We start from the raw sequence: 22,358 nt of genomic DNA on the forward strand, positions 1-22,358 counted from the left end.
GCATCATGTGTAATATGCTCATACCCCTACAGGTATTGTGATACTTAGGTGGTTGTTTTTCTCCTAGTACAGGTGGTACTAGTGAGGTCCTGATTCCCTGCGCAATATTTTCCTAAGGTGGTTAGGGTTGCGTAGGTGGTACTTACCTGTTACCAGTAGTTACTGGTTGTGTGCTACATGTTCTATTTTTAGTGCTACAGTGATTGTATGTGCTATGTTCTAAAGTATTATTCTTGCTAATTTCTACAAAGTGCTAATTCCTGACAGTGGTCCATGTGGCCCTGTCCCCTCTACATATAATCCCTTGTAAACACTGCCCGTGCCTGTTGGCACCTTGTAAAGTGTGTGTTTTTATCTAATTTGTTTTGGTAATACAAAGGCTATTTTTATATAATACCTTGTGTGGAGTTTCCTTTGTGGTGGGCCTTGGGTGTTGTTGCTGGGTGCGCGCGGAAACGCTTTACACATCGCCTCCGGGATAAGCCTGACTGCTCGTGCCAAGCTACCAAGGGGGTGAGCAGGGGTTATCTTTGGCGTGTAACTCCCCAGCCCTGACTAGAGTGGTGGTTTCTGCCTGGCTTTGGCGCAAGCCCTAGCCAACCAGAAATCCCATTTCTAACAGTGATTATGTCCGGTGCGGAAGGGCCACTTCTAGGAGTTGGCATATTAGTGTAAAATGTGTCTGGCGTGTGATTGGCTGGAGCTGGCTGGTGAGCCTGGCTCCAGGAGTCTGGGTGGGTCTGCCCCAGTGGTGAGTGTGAGATTAGCATGCTGATGGCTGGGGAGGAGTGCACCTTGGTCCGGAATAGGGCAGGGCTTTCCCTACACAATGCTGGCTCCGCCCCCTGTGGTGCGACAGATGACCCTAGCCCTGCCAGTGAATAGAGTGAGGGGCTGAGCACATCAAGGGTGCTCCCCAACCAGCTGCGACTGGTTTTCCCCCTCACCCTGAACCCAGAACAAAGGGAAAAGGTGTATAAAAATGGGGCTGCGTCCCCACAGAGTTGTTCTCTTCCAGGATCCTATCTGAGGGGGGCTGCTGCTGCTGGAGGCCAGGAGGAACCGCCACTGAGGACTGCCTTCCTGCCTGGAGGGCCCCGTGAGCTGGCCCCTGGCCCAGCCTTGCCCCCCTGCCTACCTTCCTAAAACTTTGCTGGACCTGGTTTTTATCCCTAAGCGCCTGGGAGCGCTTTTCTTTGCCTTATAGCGCTAGGAGCGCTTTATTTGGACCCCAGCGCTTAGAGAGCGCTTCTGTGACGCCTCTGCAGCACCGAACGGCTGCTCCTAAAAGAGGGAATCCCCGGCGTAGGGATTCCCCCTCTGGTTACCGAGATCTACAGCGGGTGCCCACCCCGCATTTTGGCGCTCGCTCGCGGATGCCTACCCCGCTTATTTAATTATTTCTATATCGAGTGCCCACCTCGATTGATTGCCTTTGAAATGAGCCGGTGCCCACCCGGCATTTGACCGCAAATCACCGCTGCAGCACGGAGCCGGGACCTCCAGGAAGTCAGGCAGGCCGAGGGCTGGCCTCCGGGACAACCAGGACCGGAAGTAGGAGGGCGGGAGCCTACCCCGCCTCCCACCGAGGACTCGCGCTGGATTGTAAGCCCCGGAGCAGGCAGGAGCCTACCCTGCGCCCGGGGGGGGCCTGAGGAGAAGTACTGCGCCCCCACCCAGGCGGGAGCACACCCCGCACTGGGACGTGCCGCCTTCGTGCACGGAGCCCGTAGGCTCCGCATCCAAGCCCATGAGGAAGGTGACCGGAGGAGTCCTGCCCACATCCGGTGAGTGGGGCTCCGGGGTTCCTTGTGGTGAAGTGCCCGGGAGAAGGACTGAGCAGAGACCACGCGGGAGTCCCAGGTAAGCGGGACTCCGTGTGGCTGTAGTCTCTGCCCTGTCCCCTACAGCGGCGCCGCAGTAGCGGGCCGCTCTGACGGGGGCAGCACTGACGAGAGCGCTAGTGGCGCTCCAACGGAGAGAGGCACCTGCATTCATTCCAGAGCGGCCCCGCTTGGCAGTGGCCCGCTCCAACAAGGCCCCCCTCCCTCTGACAAAGGGAGCAGCAACTCTGGGGCATTCTTGTTCTCAGAGCCCACGAGGCTCCAAAAAGGCGCATTCTGTAGGAGCCTAGAAGGCTCCCAGGGGGCATTTCTTCTGGCGATTTCGAGTCCCCCGAGCGGGACTCCAACGGCGGCATTATTGTTTTAGAGCCCAGAGAGGCTCCAAGTGCGACAGATTGGTTTTAAAGGCACAGTGGTGCCCACGCTCCCTTTCCCAGCTGCCCAGCACTTAGTGGGCAGCTGCAACGTGTAGGTTGTGCCTTGTGCGCCCTGGTTTGCGCAGCCTGCGCAGGCGCGCCCTGACTCTGCTTGACACAGGGCGTCCTAGCCCCGACAAGGCCAGTTGGCCTAGGGACTGCCACAGAGGGTGGCTAAAGTGAGTTTTGCGCTATTGTCCCTGCCTGTGTTTACACCTCTGAATGTGTTTTTATGCGTCATGTGTAATGTGCTTATACCCCTACAGGTATTGTGATACTTAGGTGGTTGTTTTTCTCCTAGTACAGGTGGTGCTAGTGAGGTCCTGGTTCCCTGCGCGATATTTTCCTAAGGTGGTTAGGGTTGCGTAGGTGGTACTTACCTGTTACCAGTGGTTACTGGTTGTGCGCTACATGTTCTATTTTGTGCTACAGTGTTTTTATATCCTATGTTCTAAGTGCTAAGTTCTAAAAGTGCTAATTCCTGACAGTGGTCCATGTGGCCCTGTCCCCTGTACATATAATCCCTTGTAAAATTCTGCCCATGCCAGTTGGCACAGTGTAAATTGTGTGAATATTATCTAATGTGTTTTGGTATAATACAAAGGCTATTTTTATATATAACCTTGTGTGGAGTTTCCTTTGGGGTGGGCCTTGGGTGTTGTTGCTGGGTGCGCGCGCAAACGCTTTACACATCGCCTCCGGGATAAGCCTGACTGCTCGTGCCAAGCTACCAAGGGGGTGAGCAGGGGTTATCTTTGGCGTGTAACTCCCCAGCCCTGACTAGAGTGGTGGTTTCTGCCTGGCTTTGGCGCAAGCCCTAGCCAACTAGAAATCCCATTTCTAACAGTGGGGCACTGCACTGCAGGTCACTGCACTACCTGGGGTGCTACACTGCAGGTCACTGCACTACCTGGGGCGCTGCACTACTGGTCACTGCACTACCTGGGGCGCTGCATTGCCAGTCACTGCACTACCTGGGGCACTGCATTGCCGGTCACTGCACTACCTGGGGCGCTGCATTGCCGGTCACTGCACTACCAGGGGTGCTGCACTGCCGGTCGCTGTACTAATTGGGGCGCTGCACTACCTGGGGCGCTACAATGCTGGTCACTGCATTCCCTGGAGTGCTGCATTGCTGGTCGCTGCACTACCAGGGGTGCTGCACTACCAGGGGCGCTACACTGCTGGTCACTGCACTACCTGGGGCACTGCACTGCAGGTCACTGCACTACCTATGGAACTGCACTGCCGGTCGCTGCACTATCAGGGGCGCTGCACTACAGGGGAGCTGCACTGCTGTTCGCTGCACTACCAGGGGAGCTGCACTGCTGGTCGTTGCACTACCAGGGCAGCTGTACAGCTGTTCGCTGCAGTACCTGGGTGTTGGACTTGGCCCTTCTGGCAGGTTCACCCCTGAACTTTTTGCTTTTACTGGTGACCTGGTGGTAGTGATTTTTGGTTTCTGCGCACTTTCCCTGTGTCCCAGAGTAAAGTGCGTGCACACTCTGAGTGCATGTGGTGAGATAGGCCTGCCCTCCCATAGGAATGCATGGGGAATGTATGTGTCCCTTGTAGTTCCTGATGCGTGGGGTGTGCAGGCTCGAGTTTGGTATGTGCGGACTCGTGTGATCGAATGCTTCGCAATGATGTATAATGCGTGATTATGTCCGGTGCGAAAGTGCCACTTCTAGGAGTTGGCATATTAGTGTAAAATGTGTCTGGCGTGTGATTGGCTGGAGCTGGCTGGTGAGCCTGGCTCCAGGAGTCTGGGTGGGTCTGCCCCAGTGGTGAGTGTGAGATTAGCATGCTGATGGCTGGGGAGGAGTGCACCTTGGTCCTGAATAGGGCAGGGCTTTCCCTACACAATGCTGGCTCCGCCCCCTGTGGTGCGACTGATGACCCTAGCCCTGCCAGTTAATAGAGTGAGGGGCTGAGCACATCAAGGGTGCTCCCCAACCAGCTGCGACTGGTTTTCCCCCTCACCCTGAACCCAGAACAAAGGGAAAAGGTGTATAAAAATGGGGCTGCGTCCCCACAGAGTTGTTCTCTTCCAGGATCCTATCTGAGGGGGGCTGCTGCTGCTGGAGGCCAGGAGGAACCGCCACTGAGGACTGCCTTCCTGCCTGGAGGGCCCCGTGAGCTGGCCCCTGGCCCAGCCTTGCCCCCCTGCCTACCTTCCTAAAACTTTGCTGGGCCTGGTTTTTATCCCTAAGCGCCTGGGAGCGCTTTTCTTTGCCTTATAGCGCTAGGAGCGTTTTATTTGGACCCCAGCGCTTAGAGAGCGCTTCTGTGACGCCTCTGCAGCACCGAACGGCTGCTCCTAAAAGAGGGAATCCCCGGCGTAGGGATTCCCCCTCTGGTTACCGAGATCTACAGCGGGTGCCCACCCCGCATTTTGGCGCTCGCTCGCGGGTGCCTACCCCGCTTATTTAATTATTTCTATATCGAGTGCTCACCTCGATTGATTGCCTTTGAAAAGAGCTGGTGCCCACCCGGCATTTGACCGCAAATCACCGCTGCAGCCCAGAGCCGGGACCTCCAGGAAGTCAGGCAGGCCGAGGGCGGGCCTCCGGGACAACCAGGACTGGAAGTAGGAGGGCGGGAGCCTACCCCGCCTCCCACCGAGGACTCGCGCTGGATTGTAAGCCCCGGAGCAGGCAGGAGCCTACCCTGCGCCCGGGGGGGGCCTGAGGAGAAGTACTGCGCCCCCACCCAGGCGGGAGCACACCCCGCACTGGGATGTGCCGCCTTCGTGCACGGAGCCCGTAGGCTCCGCATCCAAGCCCACGAGGAAGGTGACCGGAGGAGTCCTGCCCACATCCGGTGAGTGGGGCTCCGGGGTTCCTTGTGGTGAAGTGCCCGGGAGAAGGACTGAGCAGAGACCACGCGGGAGTCCCAGGTAAGCGGGACTCCGTGTGGCTGTAGTCTCTGCCCTGTCCCCCACAGCGGCGCCGCAGTAGCGGGCCGCTCTGACGGGGGCAGCACTGACGAGAGCGCTAGTGGCGCTCCAACGGAGAGGGGCACCTGCATTCATTCCAGAGCGGCCCCGCTTGGCAGTGGGCCGCTCCAACGAGGCCCCCCTCCCTCTGACAAAGGAAGCAGCAACTCTGGGGCATTCTTGTTCTCAGAGCCCACGAGGCTCCAAAAAGGCGCATTCTGTAGGAGCCTAGAAGGCTCCCAGGGGGCATTTCTTCTGGCGATTTCGAGTCCCCCGAGCAGGACTCGAACGGCGGCATTATTGTTTTAGAGCCCAGAGAGGCTCCAAGTGCGACAGATTGGTTTTAAAGGCACAGTGGTGTCCACGCTCCCTTTCCCAGCTGCCCAGCACTTAGTGGGCAGCTGCAACGTGTAGGTTGTGCCTTGTGCGCCCTGGTTTGCGCAGGCGCGCCCTGACTCTGCTGGACTCAGGGCGTCCTAGCCCCGACAAGGCCAGTTGGCCTAGGGACTGCCACAGAGGGTGGCTAATGTGAGTTTTGCGCTATTGTCCCTGCCTGTGTTTACACCTCTGAATGTGTTTTTATGCGTCATGTGTAATGTGCTTATACCCCTACAGGTATTGTGATACTTAGGTGGTTGTTTTTCTCCTAGTACAGGTGGTGCTAGTGAGGTCCTGGTTCCCTGTGCGATATTTTCCTACGGTGGTTAGGGTTGCGTAGGTGGTACTTACCTGTTACCAGTGGTTACTAGTTGTGCGCTACATGTTCTATTTTGTGCTACAGTGTTTTTATATCCTATGTTCTAAGTGCTAAGTTCTAAAAGTGCTAATTCCTGACAGTGGTCCATGTGGCCCTGTCCCCTGTACGTATAATCCCTTGTAAAATTCTGCCCGTGCCAGTTGGCACAGTGTAAATTGTGTGAATATTATCTAATGTGTTTTGGTATAATACAAAGGCTATTTTTATATATAACCTTGTGTGGAGTTTCCTTTGGGGTGGGCCTTGGGTGTTGTTGCTGGGTGCGCGCGCAAACGCTTTACACATCGCCTCCGGGATAAGCCTGACTGCTCGTGCCAAGCTACCAAGGGGGTGAGCAGGGGTTATCTTTGGCGTGTAACTCCCCAGCCCTGACTAGAGTGGTGGTTTCTGCCTGGCTTTGGCGCAAGCCCTAGCCAACCAGAAATCCCATTTCTAACACTGGGGGGCACTGCACTGCAGGTCACTGCACTACCTAGGGAGCTGCACTGCCGGTCGCTGCACTGCCAGGGGTGCTGCACTGTTTGCTGCACTACCAGGGGCGTTGCACTGCTGTTTGCTACACTACCAGGGCCGCTGTACAGCTGATCGCAGCACTACCAGGGACGCTGCACTGCTGGTCACAGCCCTACCAGGGGAGCTGCACTGCTGGTCGTTGCACTACCAGGGCAGCTGCATTGCTGGTCACTGCACTACCTGGGGCACTGCACTGCAGGTCACTGCACTACCTAAAGAACTGCACTGTTGTTTGCTGCACTGCCAGGGGTGCTGCACTGCTGTTTGCTGCACTACCAGGTGCGCTGCACTGCTGTTTGCTGCACTACCAGGGCCGCTGTACAGCTGGTCGCTGCACTACCAGGGCCGCTGTACAGCTGGTCGCAGCACTACCAGGGACGCTGCATTGCTGGTCACAGCACTACCAGGGGAGCTGCATTAGTGGTCGCTGAAATACCAGGGCAGCACTACCAGGGGCGCAGCACTACAGGGGAGCTGCACTGCTGTTCGCTGCACTACCAGGGGAGCTGCACTGCTGGTCGTTGCACTACCAGGGCAGCTGTACAGCTGGTCGCTGTGCTACCAGGGGTGCTGCACTGCTGGTAGTTGCATTGCTGTTCGCTGCACTACCAGGGCCACTGTACAGCTGGTTGCTGCTCTACCAGGGGCGCTGCACAGCTGGTTGCTGCTCTACCAGGGGCACTGCACTGCTGGTCACAGCACTACCTGGGGCACTGCACTGCAGGTCTCTGCACGGCCTAGGGAGCTGCACTGCTGTTTGCTGCACTACCAGGGGCGCTGCACTGCTGGCCGCTGCACTACCAGGGCCGCTGAACAGCTGGTCGCAGCACTATCGGGGCCGCTGCACTGCTGCTCGCAGCACCATCAGGGGCGCTGCACTGCTGGTCGCAGCACTACCAGGGGAGCTGCACTGGTGGTCGCTGAAATACCAGGACTTCTGTACAGCTGGTGGCAGCACTATCAAGGGCGCTGCACTGCTGGTGGCAGCACTACCAGGGGAGCTGCACTGCTGGTTGTTGCACTACCACGGCAGCTGTACAGCTGGTCGCTGCGCTACCAGGGGCGATGCACTGCTGGTAGCTGCATTGCTGTTCGCTGCACTACCAGGGCCGCTGTATAGCTGGTTGCTGCACTACTTGGGGCACTACACTGCAGGTCACTGCACTACCTGGGGTGCTGCACTGCTGGTCACTGCACTACCTGGGGCACTGCACTGCTGGTCACTGAACTACCTGGAGCGCTACACTGAAAGTCACTGCACTGCAGCTCACTGCGCTACCTGGGGCGCTGCACTGCAGGTCACTGCACTACCTGGGGCGCCGCACTGCAGGTCACTGCACTACCTGGGGCGCTGCACTGCAGGTCACTGTACTACCTGGGGCGCTGCACTGCAGGTCACTGTACTACCTGGGGCGCTGCACTACCTGGGACGCTGCACTACCTGAGGCGCTGCACTCCTGGTCACTGCACTACCTAGGGCGCAGCACTGCTGGTCACTGCACTACCTGGGGCGCTACACTGCAGGTCACTGCACTACCTGGGGCACTGCACTGCTGGTCACTGCACTATCTAGGGTGTTGCATTGCTGGGCACTGCAGGTCACTGCACTACCTGGGGTGCTACACTGCAGGTCACTGCACTACCCGGGGCACTGCACTACCAGGGGCACTGCACTACTGGTCTCTGCACTACCTGGGGCGCTGCATTGCCGGTCACTGCACTACCTGGGGCGCTGCATTGCCGGTCACTGCACTACCAGGGGCAATGAATTCCCGGTCACTGCACTACCAGGGGTGCTGCACTGCCGGTCACTGCACTACCAGGGGTGCTGCACTGCCGGTCGCTGCACTACCTGGGGCGCTGCACTACCTGGGGCACTGCACTGCTGGTCACTGCACCACCTGGGGTGCTGCATCGCTGGTCGCTGCACTGCTGTTCGCTGCACTACCTGGGGCACTGCACTGCAGGTCACTGCACTACCTAGGGAGCTGCACTGCCAGGGGTGCTGCACTGCTGATCGCTGCACTACCAGGGGTGCTGCACTACCAGGGCCGCTGCACAGCTGGTCGCTGCACTATTAGGGCCGCTGTACAGCTGGTCGCTGCACTACCAGGGCCGCTTTACAGCTGGTCGCAGCACTACCGGGGGCGCTGCACTGCTGGTCGCAGCACTACCAGGGGCGCTGCACTACCAGGGGAGCTGCACTGCTGGTCGTTGCGCTACCAGGGCAGCTGTACAGCTGGTCGCTGCACTACCAGGGGCGCTGCACTGCTGGTAGCTGCATTGCTGTTCGATGCACTACCAGGGCTACTGTACAGCTGGTTGCTGCACTACCAGGGGCGCTGCACAGTCACTGCACTACCAGGGGCGCTGCACTGCTGTTTGCTGCACTACCAGGGGCGCTGCGCTGCTGTTTGCTGCACTACCAGGGGCGCTGCACTGCTGTTTGCTGCACTACCCGGGGCGCTGCACTGCTGTTTGCTGCATTACCAGGGGCGCTGCACTGCTGTTTGCTGCATTACCAGGGGCGCTGCACTGCTGTTTGCTGCACTACCAGGGGCGCTGCACTGCTGTTTGCTGCACTACCAGGGGCGCTGCACTGCTGTTTGCTGCACTACCAGGGGCACTGTACTGCTGTTCGCTGCGCTACCAGGGGCACTGCACTGCTGTTCGCTGCACTACCAGGGAGCTGCACTGCTGTTCGCTGCACTACCAGGGGTGCTGCACTGCTGTTCGCTGCACTACCAGGGCCGTACAGCTGGTCGCAGCACTATCAGGGCCGCTGCACTGCTGGTGGCAGCACTACCAGGGGCGCTGCACTGCTGGTAGCTGCACTGCTGTTCGCTGCACTACCAGGGGAGCTGCACTGCTGGTCTTTGCACTACCAGGGCCGTACTACAGCAGGTCGCTGCACTACCAGGGGCGCTGCACAGCTGGTTGCTGCACTACCAGGGGCGCTGCACTGCTGGTGGTTGCACTGCAGGTCACTGCACTACCTGGGGTGCGCACTGCCGGTCTCTACACTACGAGGGGTGCTGCACTACCAGGGGCACTGCACTACCAGGGGTGCTGCACTGCCAGTCGCAGCACTACCAGGGGCGCTGCACTGCTGGTAGCTGCACTGCCGGTCTCTGCACAACCAGGGGCGCTGCACTACCAGGGCCGCTGCACTACCAATAGCAGAACTACCAGGGGTGATGCACAGCTGTTCGCTGCACTACCAAGGGCGCTGCACTGCTGTTCACTCCACTACCAGGGGCGCTGCAGTGCTGTTCGCTGCACTATCAGGGGAGCGGCACTGCTGGTGGCTGCACTACCAGGGCCGCTGTGCTGCTGGTGGCAGCACTACCAGGGGCGCTGCACTGCTGCTGGCAGCACTACCAGGGGCGCTGCACTCCCAGGGGAGCTGCACTGCTGTTCGCTGTACTACCAGGGTAGCTGCACTGCTGGTGGCAGCACTACCAGGGGCGCTGCACTACCAGGGGAGCTGCACTGCTGTTCGCTGCACTACCAGGGGAGCTGCACTGCTGTTCGCTGCACTACCAGGGCTGCTGTACAGCTAGTTGCTGCACTACCAGGGAGCTGCACTGACAGAAGCGTTTACTTTATTAGGAAAATGCTGCAGCTCACTCAGGCACTTGATGCAGGTGCCATGGTCCGCTGGGCTGGGGTGCGGTCCCTTCCTCACGCGGGATCGTGTGCATGCGGTTTGGATCTGTGCAGTCAGTCAGTGATACCCCTCTGCTGCACCACCCGGCAGCCCTGTGCTAGCCTACACTCCACTGTTTCCATTTGATAGTGAAGATTTAGTTGAGTGGTAATTCTGAAACACATGGATAGGTACATGTGGAGCCTCCAGAAGAAAGCAGCAGTTATGTCCGCAGCATTGTAGATGGTACTGTTCTAATCGAGACAGTGGAAATAATGTTACTCGAATGGTCTGACTGGAAACATTTATATGTAAAGATATCAATTAGGCCATCTTTAGGAAGCTTTCTAAAGGGTTGGGCGCAAGTTATCATGTGTTAGTAAGATTAGTATAAAGGGGCAACGTTCAGAATTATTTGGAAAGGGATGGGGAAGTGGTCGGATTAATCAATTTGGAAAGCGGAGGAGTTTGAGCGTATGAGTTCTAGAATGCAGCCGTTCGATGCTTAATTAGTACCTCCTTTTGGTGTTTTGGACCCTCCCTGCCGACTGCTCCTGTTACATGTGGTCTTACTCTTTTTTGTGTGTGTTCCTTTCTGTGCACCCTTTTGCTTTCGTCTGCTGGTGTATCAGTTCAGCGCCCGCTTCGCGACGCTATGATCAATGTTTTGGACGGTAACGCAAATCCGTGCTCAGCTGAATGCATTAGGTTTGCTCTTAGGTTCGTCTTTAGTCCATTTGTAATCGTATGGATTAGCTGCCTCACCACTATGTAGGGGCTCACCCTTGCCATACTCATCTCACACCACACACCTCCCAACAGTTTGCTGCTCTACTCGTCTTTGGTCCACTCGCAATAAATCCAACCGATCGCATGGATTTATCTTCTGCACCATGGTGTAGTGGCCTCCTTCTGAATATGACCCCCCACCACCACTCTCATCTGACACCGCCCACCTCCCTACTGTGTTTACTTCTCCTGCTTTACTTAAACTTGCATTCCCTATGAGTGTTTGCTTTTTCAAGGATGTTGTTACATATCCTCACCCCCTCCCCACTAATCTATTTCCCATTTTCTGGTTCTCCAGCCCTGCACAGTCATACGAATGGCAATAGTGCTATGCAAATATCATCACTGCATACAAAAAACAAAAGTTGAGTACATTGTCATTTACATTGCCAAGAGCTATAACTTTCACACATGCAAGACTAATTGCATTGCAAATGCTTGTTTTATTTTATTACATATAAGTGTTCGAACTGAAGCAGACCTTGTTCCAGGATGTGCTCTAGGCGTATGTGCTTGGATGTTGTGCTGGGGGTCATGTTGGGAAAATAGAATGGTTACAGTTTTTTTGTTGTTGTTGCTGTGAAGACTTCTGTTTTTGACTGTAAACTGTGATTTGCACAATTTAGTTGTTTGTTTGAATGTTGACAGTTGGGTGAGATTTTTCTAAAACTTGCTACTTGAGTTCGGGTTGGTCCTGTTAGTGCTTTCCAAGGCCAGTGTTTTTGCCTCCTTCAGGCCTTTGATCTGTTTTTATTTTGTATACTAGCCCTAATATACAGTTGATCTCTATAATCCGTATTTTCTGCTTGGACTGCTTGATTATCAGTAGCCTTTATGTGATTAGACACTTTGGGTGATACACACATGAAATATCCAGTGAGAGGGTGTCCGTGTCGTCGCCTTTCAGGTATATTGTGTCATCCTGCAAGTTCCACACCATTTTCCATGAAATCAGTGCTGACTGATTAATTCGAGCAGAAGACTTTTTTCCTTCTAGCTTTGTGTAATGGGCCAGATAATGTTCTCTGCGCCAATTTAATATTGTACTCCATTTTAAACTTGTTTTCGGACACCTTACATGTCCTTGTTAAATTATATTGGTGTAACTCAGCACGTAGCAGCTGCTTCAGCCTGTAAATTTGTGCTTTCAGCCTACAGTCAAGGTTGTATGTACTCTTCTCTGTCAGTTTTTATTTGTTGGAATTGGGGTCCTTTTTTGAAGGTTTGCTGAATCTGAGGTTCCACATCTCCTACTACTAAAGGCATCATTAATGGGGCAGAAACCTTTTCCTTCCAGTATCTACTCCTAGTGGCAACACTATGGAAGTTGGTGTTAAGTGAGGCTGTCAGTGTGGTGTCTATATATATGTGTGTGTGTGTATATACATATTCACTGAAAGTAAAAGTTAAAGTAATCTTTTAGTATGCAGGGATGTGAAATTCCTATAGCCCGACGCCCAGGACATATTGTTTGGGGTCACGGGCAACAAGTTTTCATCTGTATTTTGTCCTTGGGACAAGTAGGCCCAACCCCCTGCAGCACAAACCCTTTGGCTGCCAGTTTGCAGTACCTCATTGTGGATCAGGGAAGGGCACTGTCTGCAGTTACGGTAATATTTGTGTCCCTGTGTTAAATTCAAACTTGTATTTATGCTTCATTATTGCAAAGCTTTTATTATTAGGGTGAGCACTCCAAGTAATGTTGTAAGGTCTGACTGCACTGCTGACAGTGGTTCCGGTATAAAAATGTGTACACACATTTTCAAAGATTAGCAATATGAGGCTATGAAAAAATGCTCCCAGAATGCTCTCTGATTAGATTCACATACTTGCAGAAGCTTGAAAGCAAGGTTAATGATTCTTTGCTTTCAAAATAAAATGTTTACAAAAACATGCAAGTAGGGGGAAAAAAACATTTCACTAAACAACCGTAAAATTGTAGGTACCATTTCTTTGAAGCATCATTTAGTAAAATGTGTTGATGTAGACTAGTATCTCCCAAAAATATTCACAATGGAAAATAAGTGTAACCAGTTTCAATAAGATTAAGGGAAACATGCAAACAAACTAGCATTGGCAAAGCCAGTAGGTCTGAAGTTGGTGGTCAGCCTTTTGGTTGTGTCAATGTGTGAATTGTTTTACCATTGTGTTTGTAAAACCTTATTGGTGTGGGAGCTGCCGGGCCCTCACCATTATAACAAACATTGACAAAAACAAAGATTGCCTTCGGTCTCAAGCACACATTGCCTCAGTAGTTCCTAGCACTTAACAAAACTACTTTGTATGCTGATATACTCTTTGTGAAAGAGCAGAATGCTGTCAATTACAATGAAGCCAGCCGATAGACAGAGAATTTTAATAAACGCAAAAGGTCCTGGTTAACGCCAGACCTACTTTGGGGCCAAATTAATAAAGAAAGTCTAAATAGTTGTCAGAACATTGCCCAAATCAAGTCACAGGAGTCGAGGCTGTTAATTCAGTGACTCTGAAAACCCCTCTCCACTCACAGAGAATAAGGTTTTTTAGGCAAGCATTTGGCAAAAGGAAATCAAAGATGGCCGCCAAGAAGCAAAACACAGTACAGCGTTCTAGTGTTTGAAGCCAGACAGCAGGTGTAGAATGTCCACGTGAGTCTCCTTTAGTACCTTGCAGCGTGAAGGGCTAGTAAAGGTAGTGGCGTCGTTTTGTTACCGTCGTTTTTAGTTCGTCGCGACGGTAGGAAGTACCGTGGAGACACTACCTTTTCTTTTGAACCAAGTAAGGTTTTCCTGTTCAATTATCGTGAGGGAGTTTGCGCATTACAATAGTGTTGTCTTTTGGAGTGTGCGCAGTAGTTATTTTTTGGATCTTTGAGCCTGCGCAAAATATAGTATTCTTTCATTGAGTTTGCGCAGTTTTAGTCAGAAAATAGAAAAACACAGTTTTTCACGTTTGCGCAAGACTGTAGGAATGATTTTAGTTTCACTCAACCGAAGATTTATGTAGAAGATTTTTAGTCAGAGTATTTAATTGGTGTAGCGGAGGATTCAGTCGCACTCGAGGATAGTTCCATGAGCGTCTAAAAGCAGTAAGAATATTCATTAGCATGAGCAAATATCTATGTGTAGATTTGCTCTTGCGAATATCTGAGAGTTTGCAAGTACACTTTTCCTTCAACCACTTTTTTCCCAACTCTGTTGTCAGGAGTACATTTCCAAACTTTCTCAGTATGGGAAAGGATTAGAGAAGAGTTGGGGAAAACCCTTAAAACTTGCAGGTTAGTAGGTTTGCACAGACTCAAAAGGGCATCCTATCCCTGGAACTATTGCTTACCACTACCTTCAGCCCCAGTATGTATATCTGTAGAAACGTGGCAACGTTAGGGAAACACTAGTATTCAAACCCTAACATGGTATGAGCCCTGATATAATCAGAGAGGCCACATGAGAGATCTCATAAAATGAGATTGTTGCCATAATTTGCTGCCGCATTACATGGCACAAAAGGGACAAGTGGATTTTGTTTCAGGGCAAGTAGATGTGTGAGACAACCTGCCCCATGGACAAGGAGATATTTTATTAAATTCTTCACCCCTGAGTTTGGTGAATTAGTCCGTGTCAACATTAACGTTTTGAACTAAATGAAAAACACAGAAATTCAGCAGTGATCGTTAGCAGTGCTAACTAGCTTGCTCACAAAATACATCACTCATGACATGTCCTAGTATAATTTATGGCATCACTGATATCTCAAATGACATCCTTGATGACATCATCTGATAAGTGTGCAAGTTTATTTTAATGTTGAAATACTGGCGAGTAGCTGCCATATTAAGTCTGTGTAATTTTGTACATCTTGAGTGCAGCTAGTGGGTGTAAGTGTTTGCAAAATGTGTGTGCCTCTAATGTATCATAGCTGTGTAGAGATAAGGAACACGTGGTAAATGTTTGCATTCAAGAGTAACTCTGTGCTTGTGACAGTTGACTTGTATTCATTATGCTCCACACGACATTTTGGTTCTGCAAAATAAGTGTACAAAAGGAGAAAGATTCTACGTATTAGATACTAACTTTTGTAAGCAGCCATGTTAGAGAGAATTGTGTTAGCATGATAATTTATACTTAACAGGGAAGAGTGTTTGCACCAGGTACTAACCTATGTACACATGCTTGTTTTGCTTCAGAAGAAAGGCTATCTGTAAAGTTTTCACCCCAGTATGAAGGGTGCAGGTTGTATGATCTTTAGCACCTTGGTTATTATCAAATAGTATCTTCTTTTTTACAACTATTACATAGAGTGTACATTGTTCTTCGTAGATTCTTTTGTGGACTCTTGTGTACTTCTCATGAGAGTTTCAGTGTTGGCAAACTGTGTGGTACAGACTGAGTTCTCTTTATAGCGTAAAAACTGTTTTCAGTACTCAGTTCTGTACTGATATCAACTTCATTTTATACTGTAGGTTTGGTGTGTGTCAGGGGTTTGATAGAGATAAAAACTGTCTGTAGTAGGGCATTTGTTTTGGAATTGGCATTCACTTGTTTAGCTTTCTCAGTATAGTTGTATACAGAATGCTCACCATACTCAATGAGGATTTTCCAGATCAGGGCTTTAAAAAATCAAAAAATGGCATGGTATAGAGTAGTGCAGAGTAGAGTGGCCTACAGTCGTGTTGTGCAGTGACATAAGAGTGCCGTGGTGTAGAGTGAAGTGGTACTAAGTGGAGTGGCATAGAGCTGCATACAGTGGCAGGGCATGGAGTGGAGTGGCGTAGAGTGGTGTACAGTGTAGTGCCTTGGCGTGGAGTGCAATGGCATAGAATAGAGTGGTGTAGAGTTTAGTAAAGTAGTGTAGTGTAGAGTAGAGTGGTGTAGAGCACAGTAGTATGTAGTGGTGCAGAGTCGATGGAAGTGGTGCAATGTGGTGCAGAGTATGTGGCATTGGGTGGTGCAGAGTGGAGTGTAGTAGAGTGCAGTGTAGAGAGACATGGAGTGGTGCTGCGTAGAGTGAAGTGGTGCAGACTAGAGTAGAGTGACGTAGAGTAGAGTCCAATGGTGTAGCAGGCGTGTGGAATTTAATAAAATATCTCCTTGTCCATGGGGCAGGTTGTCTCACAAATCTACTTGCCCTGTAACAAAATCCACTTGTCCCTTTTGTGCCATGTAATGCGGCAGCAATCTCATTTTATGAGACCTCTGATGTTAGGGTTTGAATACTAGTGTTTCCCTAACGTTGCCACGTTTCTGCAGATATACGTACTGGGGCTGAAGGTAGTGGTAAGCAATAGTTCCAGGGATAGGATTCCCATTTGAGTCTGTACAAACCTACTAACCTGCATGTTTTACGGGTTTTCACCAACTCTTCTCTTATCCTTTCCCATACTGAGAAAGTTTGGAAATGTACTCCTGACAATGGCAGATGTAAACCGTCTTCCAGAGTTGGGAAAAAGTGGTTGAAAGAAAAGTGTACTTGTAAACACTCAGATATTCGCATGAGCATATCTACACATGCATATTTGCAAATATCACCTTAACTGCAGACATAGTCCTTCCCTGATCCTTTGTGGTCCTGCAAACTGGCAGCCAAAGGGTTTGTGCTGCAGGGGGTTGGGCCTTGTACCAAGGACAAAATACCCCTGAAAACCTGTTGCCCTTGGCCACAAACCTTAATTCCTGCATAGGGTAGAGTCATGGAGTGCAGTGATGCAGAGTAGAGTGCACTGGCTTTGAGTAGGGTGGGGTGGTGCAGTAACGCAGAATGCAGTGGCATGGAGTGTTGTAGAGTGACGTGGAGTGGCACAGAGTGCAATACACTAATGGCGATGAGAAGAGTACAGTGGCCTAGAGGGGTGCAGGCAAAGGCCTGTGTCAGAGCCTCAGTTCCTGTTCTACGGGGTCCTTAATCTCGGAAGAGAAGCCGCTCTCTCAGTTTGTCCATGTTTCACAGAGATGCTGCACTGGTGAGCACTGTATACTGGAGAAAGTAGAAGAACACAGCTGAAACAATGTTTTACTTGGTAAATTATATTTGGGAGACAATAACTAATGTTGCAGCATTCTTTATTTGAAAGGCACTCGGAATCGGTCACATTTTACAGTACAAGGAGATATATATTCTGTGTCATAACGACGGACCTGTTTGCTGTTCGAGATGATCAGATTTGCTTCCATTTGGGGCAGGAGGGATGGGAGGGGAAAGACCAACATGTAAGGGGGTGGGTAGAAGGTAATAGAAGCTACATGGATGGGGATGAGGGACTCACTGAAAGAACAAACAACCTCCCAGAGTAGATCCAAAAATGGTAACAGTGGAAGGACAAGAGGACATGACCCGTGCATGCCATGACAACCAGGAGTGAAGCAAAGTAGTGCCGCTGAAGCTAACCAATGTTAAGCTATGGGCGGGCTGTAAGCCCACTTCATGTAAACAAAATATCTCGCAAGGACCGCGTATGCACTGTTTAGGTAAACTCTAAACAATAGAGTAAAGTTTAATAGATGAAATAACATCATAACAACAAAAATCCAATCAGATTTGAACTTTTTAAATTTGATTTAAAAATTGAGCCAAAAAGCACAAAACACTAACCACTATTATCTGGTCGCACTAGACCTGGTAAAAGTCAAAAGTTAAGACCAACCATGATGGAGCTAAGGTTGGATACAGGGACCAGGTTTGTCCTGATATAAATTTTGCCTTCTGACGTAAGAACATTTTTGGGAGTAAAACTGGTTGTCGACTAGTCATTAGTGAGGCCATCTGGATCCAAGGCAGGGTGCTGAAGAGTGTGGATGGAGGCAGGATGCTGAAGAGCGTGGATGGAGGCAGGAAGGTTCAGAGCGGGAAAAGTCTGAAGTCTATGCACAGGAAGGCTTTGATGTCAACTGGGTTGCTGCTCGATGTCGGTCCTGATGAAGCCCTCTACATTATTCCTTAGTAACTTCTCTCCAATCCAGTTCTCCATCACCGAGGCAAACCTGCAAGCTGAGACCAGCCGGTGATTCATTGGTGAACCTTGTCTCCTTAAGTTTTCCAGGCAGAAAGTGGTGAAAACTTTTAAGTCTCGGTTTTTGAAGTGTAGCCAGGTGGATTGCACTCCATCACCAGCCAAGGGTCCAGTACCTGGAAGGCACCACTTCTGGGTTAGGAGTCACTCTAACAGTGGCCAGCAGCAGCAGGGTCCAGGGTAGATCTGGTTGGTACTGGTCAGCTGTGCAATTGTAGGGAAAGGGCCTCTGGAAGCTTGTTGTTTTCTTTGTAGATTAAACAGAACGCCAGACAGCTGACCCTTGGAGTCATTTATGGGGTCCTGGGTTCAAGCCAAGCAGGTCCAGTTGTTCAGGGTAGTAGAGCAGGCCTGATTCTCCACAGGTCCAAGAGTATTCAGAAAAAGGGTATTGGGTATGCCACACTGATGCCCAGTGCCAGACAGTCGGTGGGTGTATATGCTGAACAGTCCCTAACTAATGGGCTAAGGGTTTCAGGGGTGACACTACATACTTTTTCAGCACTTCCTCTGTGCTTTACTGGTTCATAGGAGTAAAGTGTGAGTCCTATGGCCATCAAAAACTGATTCATCCTTACCTGGTCGTACATCCTTGGTCCAGTATAAAATCAAAACATCCCCTGACACAAGATAAGGGTTCAACTATCTGGTATTCCCAGGGAAAGACCAGAACCTGTGAGAGGTTAAATCAGTACAGTGCTTTTTGTGTAGATAATTCTCGTTGAAATTGTCGTACACTTGAAGAAGCTTTTTCTGTATGTTTGGAATTTAGAGCTATTATCCATTATATTTATTATCTCACTAAAGATTGAGGTGTGTGATAAGACACTGCTAAATTAGTAAGAAAGTGTAATAAATGATTCCATTCTCATGATCTCTGCTGGTGTTTTTCCAACATGCTGCAACATGAATATTGCAAAGTTTTTCAGAATTTGGCTTGTTCACAAGGATACTGCTGTATTACTTTACCAAATGATCATCCCTCTTTCATTCTTTTAATCATATCCGCCAGCATAGTTTTGCTTCATGTTTTTGAAATGCTTCTATTGTGGGTAATGTTATTGTTTTCCATTTTTGCCCCGTGATAGTTTTTAAATACAGTTTTAATTTATACACTGTAAGCTGTAGTGTTACTTGCTTACATATAATCTTGTCATAGTTTAAGATTGGAAGTAGACGTTGGATAATCAACAAAACTAAAGGATTATAGCCTCTTCTAACTATGATTTGAAATGTCTTTGCATTTTAACAGAGAGGGTCCATGAAGATGATGAGTAAAGGAAAAAAAGTCTGAAAAACTGAGCGCATTCGAGGTCTACTTGAAGAACTGGGGCCGGCAATTATAAATATTAAGAAACTGAAGAATTCAGTGAGAGCCAGAAGAACCCATACATTGACAAATTTGTCTTGGAGCGTAGGAAAGCCTAACTTGGTTGATGCAAGGGTCTGAACTGCGGCCTCTTTACCATTAGCCACGGAGACTGAAAGAAATGTTTTTAGTCTGTGCAAACAAGTATCTAAAAACCAACTGTATTCTCTGATGTGGTGTGAGCCGGTTAATCACAGTGCCTAAATATCTGAAGTCCTGCAACCAGTGCTGATTCCTGTTTAGAGCATATCTATTACAACATCATTCTGATCGTGTAGAAATCATCAACACTAAACCAAATACTGACACCCTGCTGCTTATAACGAGGGGTATTGTCACTTTATTTAATCACCAATAAATGAGCCTTAATCTTTGTTCTTATGCTTGGACAAAGTAAGCTAGCTTGCATGCAAAAACTGCAAAAAACTGTTTAAAGCATTTGAGCACACTATGCAAAGTAGCCAATAAATATATATTTTATCATCAGATTTGAACCATCTGCAGAAACAGTCAATGGATGAATCCAAAAACAGAGAAAAATCAGAGACCCGGATTGCAAAAGAAAAAACGTACACATGCAGTGAATGTAAGAAGGGTTTCGATTTTCCATCTCAATTAAAGCAGCATGAACGAATACACACAGGAGAGAAACCATACAAGTGTAGTGAATGTGGCAAAAACTTTAACAACTCCTCAAACCTACGGGCCCATCAACAAATTCACACTGAAAACAAACAGTACGTTTGCAGTAAATGTGGCAAAAGCTTTAAGCAAGCATCTGGGCTAAATCTCCATAGGGGAACACATATCGGACCAAAACCATACCAGTGCACTGAATGCAAAAAAAGCTTTAATAGACCCTCACACTTAAGGACCCATCAACGAACACACACTGGAGAAAAACCATACAAGTGTAGTGAATGTGGCAAGAGCTTTATAAGTGCAGCACCTCTATCCATTCATCAGAGAACACACAGTGGAGAAAAGCCATTTAAGTGCAGTGAATGTGGGAAGAGCTTTAGCGACCCTTCAGCGCTAAGGCGCCATCATTGGACACACACAGTAGAAAAACCATACAAGTGCAATGAATGTGAAAAGAGCTTTATCACCTTATCATACCTAACCACTCATGAGAGAACACACACTGGAGAAAAACCATACAGGTGCATCGAATGTGGAAAGAGCTTTAAGGACCAATCAAACTTAAGATGGCATCATCGGACACACACGGGAGAGAAGCCGTACAGTTGCACAGAATGTGGCACTAATTTTATTAGATCATCGCACTTAGCTGCTCATAAGAAAACACACACCGGAAAAAAACCATATTGGTGCAGTGAATGTGGAAATTGCTTTACTGAACAATCTGACTTGAAAATTCATCATCGGACACACACAGGAGAAAAACCATACAAGTGCAGTGAATGTGACAAGAGCTTTACTAGTTCGTCACACCTAGCAACTCATAAGAGAATTCACACTGGAGAAAAACCATACAGTTGCAGCGAATGTGGTATAAGCTTTAGTGATTCTTCAGCACTAAGATCCCATCTCCGAATACACACAGGAGAGAAACCTTTCAAGTGCAGTGAATGTGGGAAGAACTTTATCACAGCATCGCAGTTAAAACGCCACCAGCAAATACACTCAGGAGAAAAACCATACTGTTGCAGTGAATGTGGGAAGAGCTTTATCAGATCTTCAAATCTAAAGACCCATCAGCAAACACACAGCAGAGAAAGATTATAAAGTGGGAAGAGCTTTACTCCATTTCTTAACAAAGATAACATTATCAAACACAAATAGTAAAAAAAAAACAAATCTACAGGCGCAATGATCTTGGAAGGTGTACACCCACATCGGATCCACTGCATTAGGGGTGGGTTTACTGCATCACAGATGGCACAACATCGTGAGCTGCTACACAGGTTAATTTCGCTAATATTTACATTGGGAGTCACTAGATCACAGAGGGCCTTCAACAAATGTAAGTGTACATGGAATAAGGGGATACGGGTAAGGGTATCTAACTTTGTGTGTGTGTATATATATATTATCTACTGGCGGTCGCCAGTAGATAGTTATAGTTAGGACCGTGTTTCCATAGGAAATCTGAAAATTCCATTTTGAATAACTTTGGCACCGGTTGACGAATCCTCGCGAAATTTAAACTAATGGGGCGCTCCGCTCAGCTCCTACCCTGAAAGTCTCGGGGTGATTCGTCAAGCGGGGGCCGAGAAAAAAGGGGGGTCCCAAAACGCGTTTTCCACATACATTTTCCCATAGGACCTTTAGTCGAAGGTACAGCCCGAACAGCTGAACAGAATTACTTGAAATTTGGCAGAGAGGTAGTCCTCAGGTCAGGCAGGTGCCTTTTGCATGTATGGAGTCAATCTGTTCAGTATTTCCTGAGAAAATTGCAGTTAAAAGTACATATATATCTATAGGCGCGCACCGTGCGCGCACCCTAACGTGCGCGAGCGTAATTCTGATTGGTGGTTACATGTCGGTCAACGTTCAAATCGGTCGAAATCAGGAAGTGTCGGCCGTCATTTTGTTTGTTTTGGGTGCGAGAGTGAAAAAGAGAGGTGGCGAACGTGAAAAGGGGGCAGGGTAGAAAGTTCCTGACCCCCTAGCCTTTGTCAGGGGATCCCTAAAGGACCCCAAAGGGTGAAAAAACATTTTATTTAAAAAAAAAAAATCACGGGGTGCGCGCACAGTGAAAAACCTTAAAAAAATAAATAAAGGGGCGTGGCCAAGATGGCGGGGTGAGCGGACGCTTCCTCCCGTAGCTCCTCCGGCCCGGCCAAGCTAAAGCCCTTTTCTTATGCTTCTCTCCCCCCGCTGAGGCTCAGCGCGGGAGAGGAGCGTGGCGGAACATCAGGGGCATGCACCGGTGCTGTTTTTGTCCGGATCGCCCCGGGGGAACCCCCCCAAAAGTTCGCCCGAGATCAAGGGACGACGGCGGCGAGCCCGAGGGGCGGAGCGTATTGAAGAGCTGTCCGGGCGCCTCGGTTGGGCCTGGTGCTGAAAGTTGCGGTTTGGAGGGGATCTGGCCCGCCGCTTGACGGTGACTGAAGGAGCCTGGCAGGAAGGGGCCC

General features: G+C 49.9%; 1 protein-coding gene across 2 annotated transcripts in view; it reads left to right on the top strand.

Moving 5' to 3' along the window:
• The window catches only part of LOC146839254 (uncharacterized), a 54,767-nt gene extending 32,675 nt beyond the window's left edge, over nt 1-22,092 (top strand). For both annotated transcript variants that reach the window (XM_085651298.1, XM_085651299.1), the window contains exon 2: nt 19,141-22,092. In XM_085651298.1, coding sequence (XP_085507424.1) covers nt 19,771-21,006 — 1,236 coding nt within the window. In that variant the 5' untranslated portion in view covers nt 19,141-19,770 and the 3' untranslated portion in view covers nt 21,007-22,092. The remainder of the gene's footprint in view (nt 1-19,140) is intronic.
• Nucleotides 22,093-22,358: the final 266 nt, after the last annotated feature.

This window comes from Triturus cristatus, chromosome 4_1 (assembly GCF_964204655.1).
Source record: "Triturus cristatus chromosome 4_1, aTriCri1.1, whole genome shotgun sequence".
Classification (NCBI taxonomy): Eukaryota; Metazoa; Chordata; class Amphibia; order Caudata; family Salamandridae; genus Triturus; species Triturus cristatus.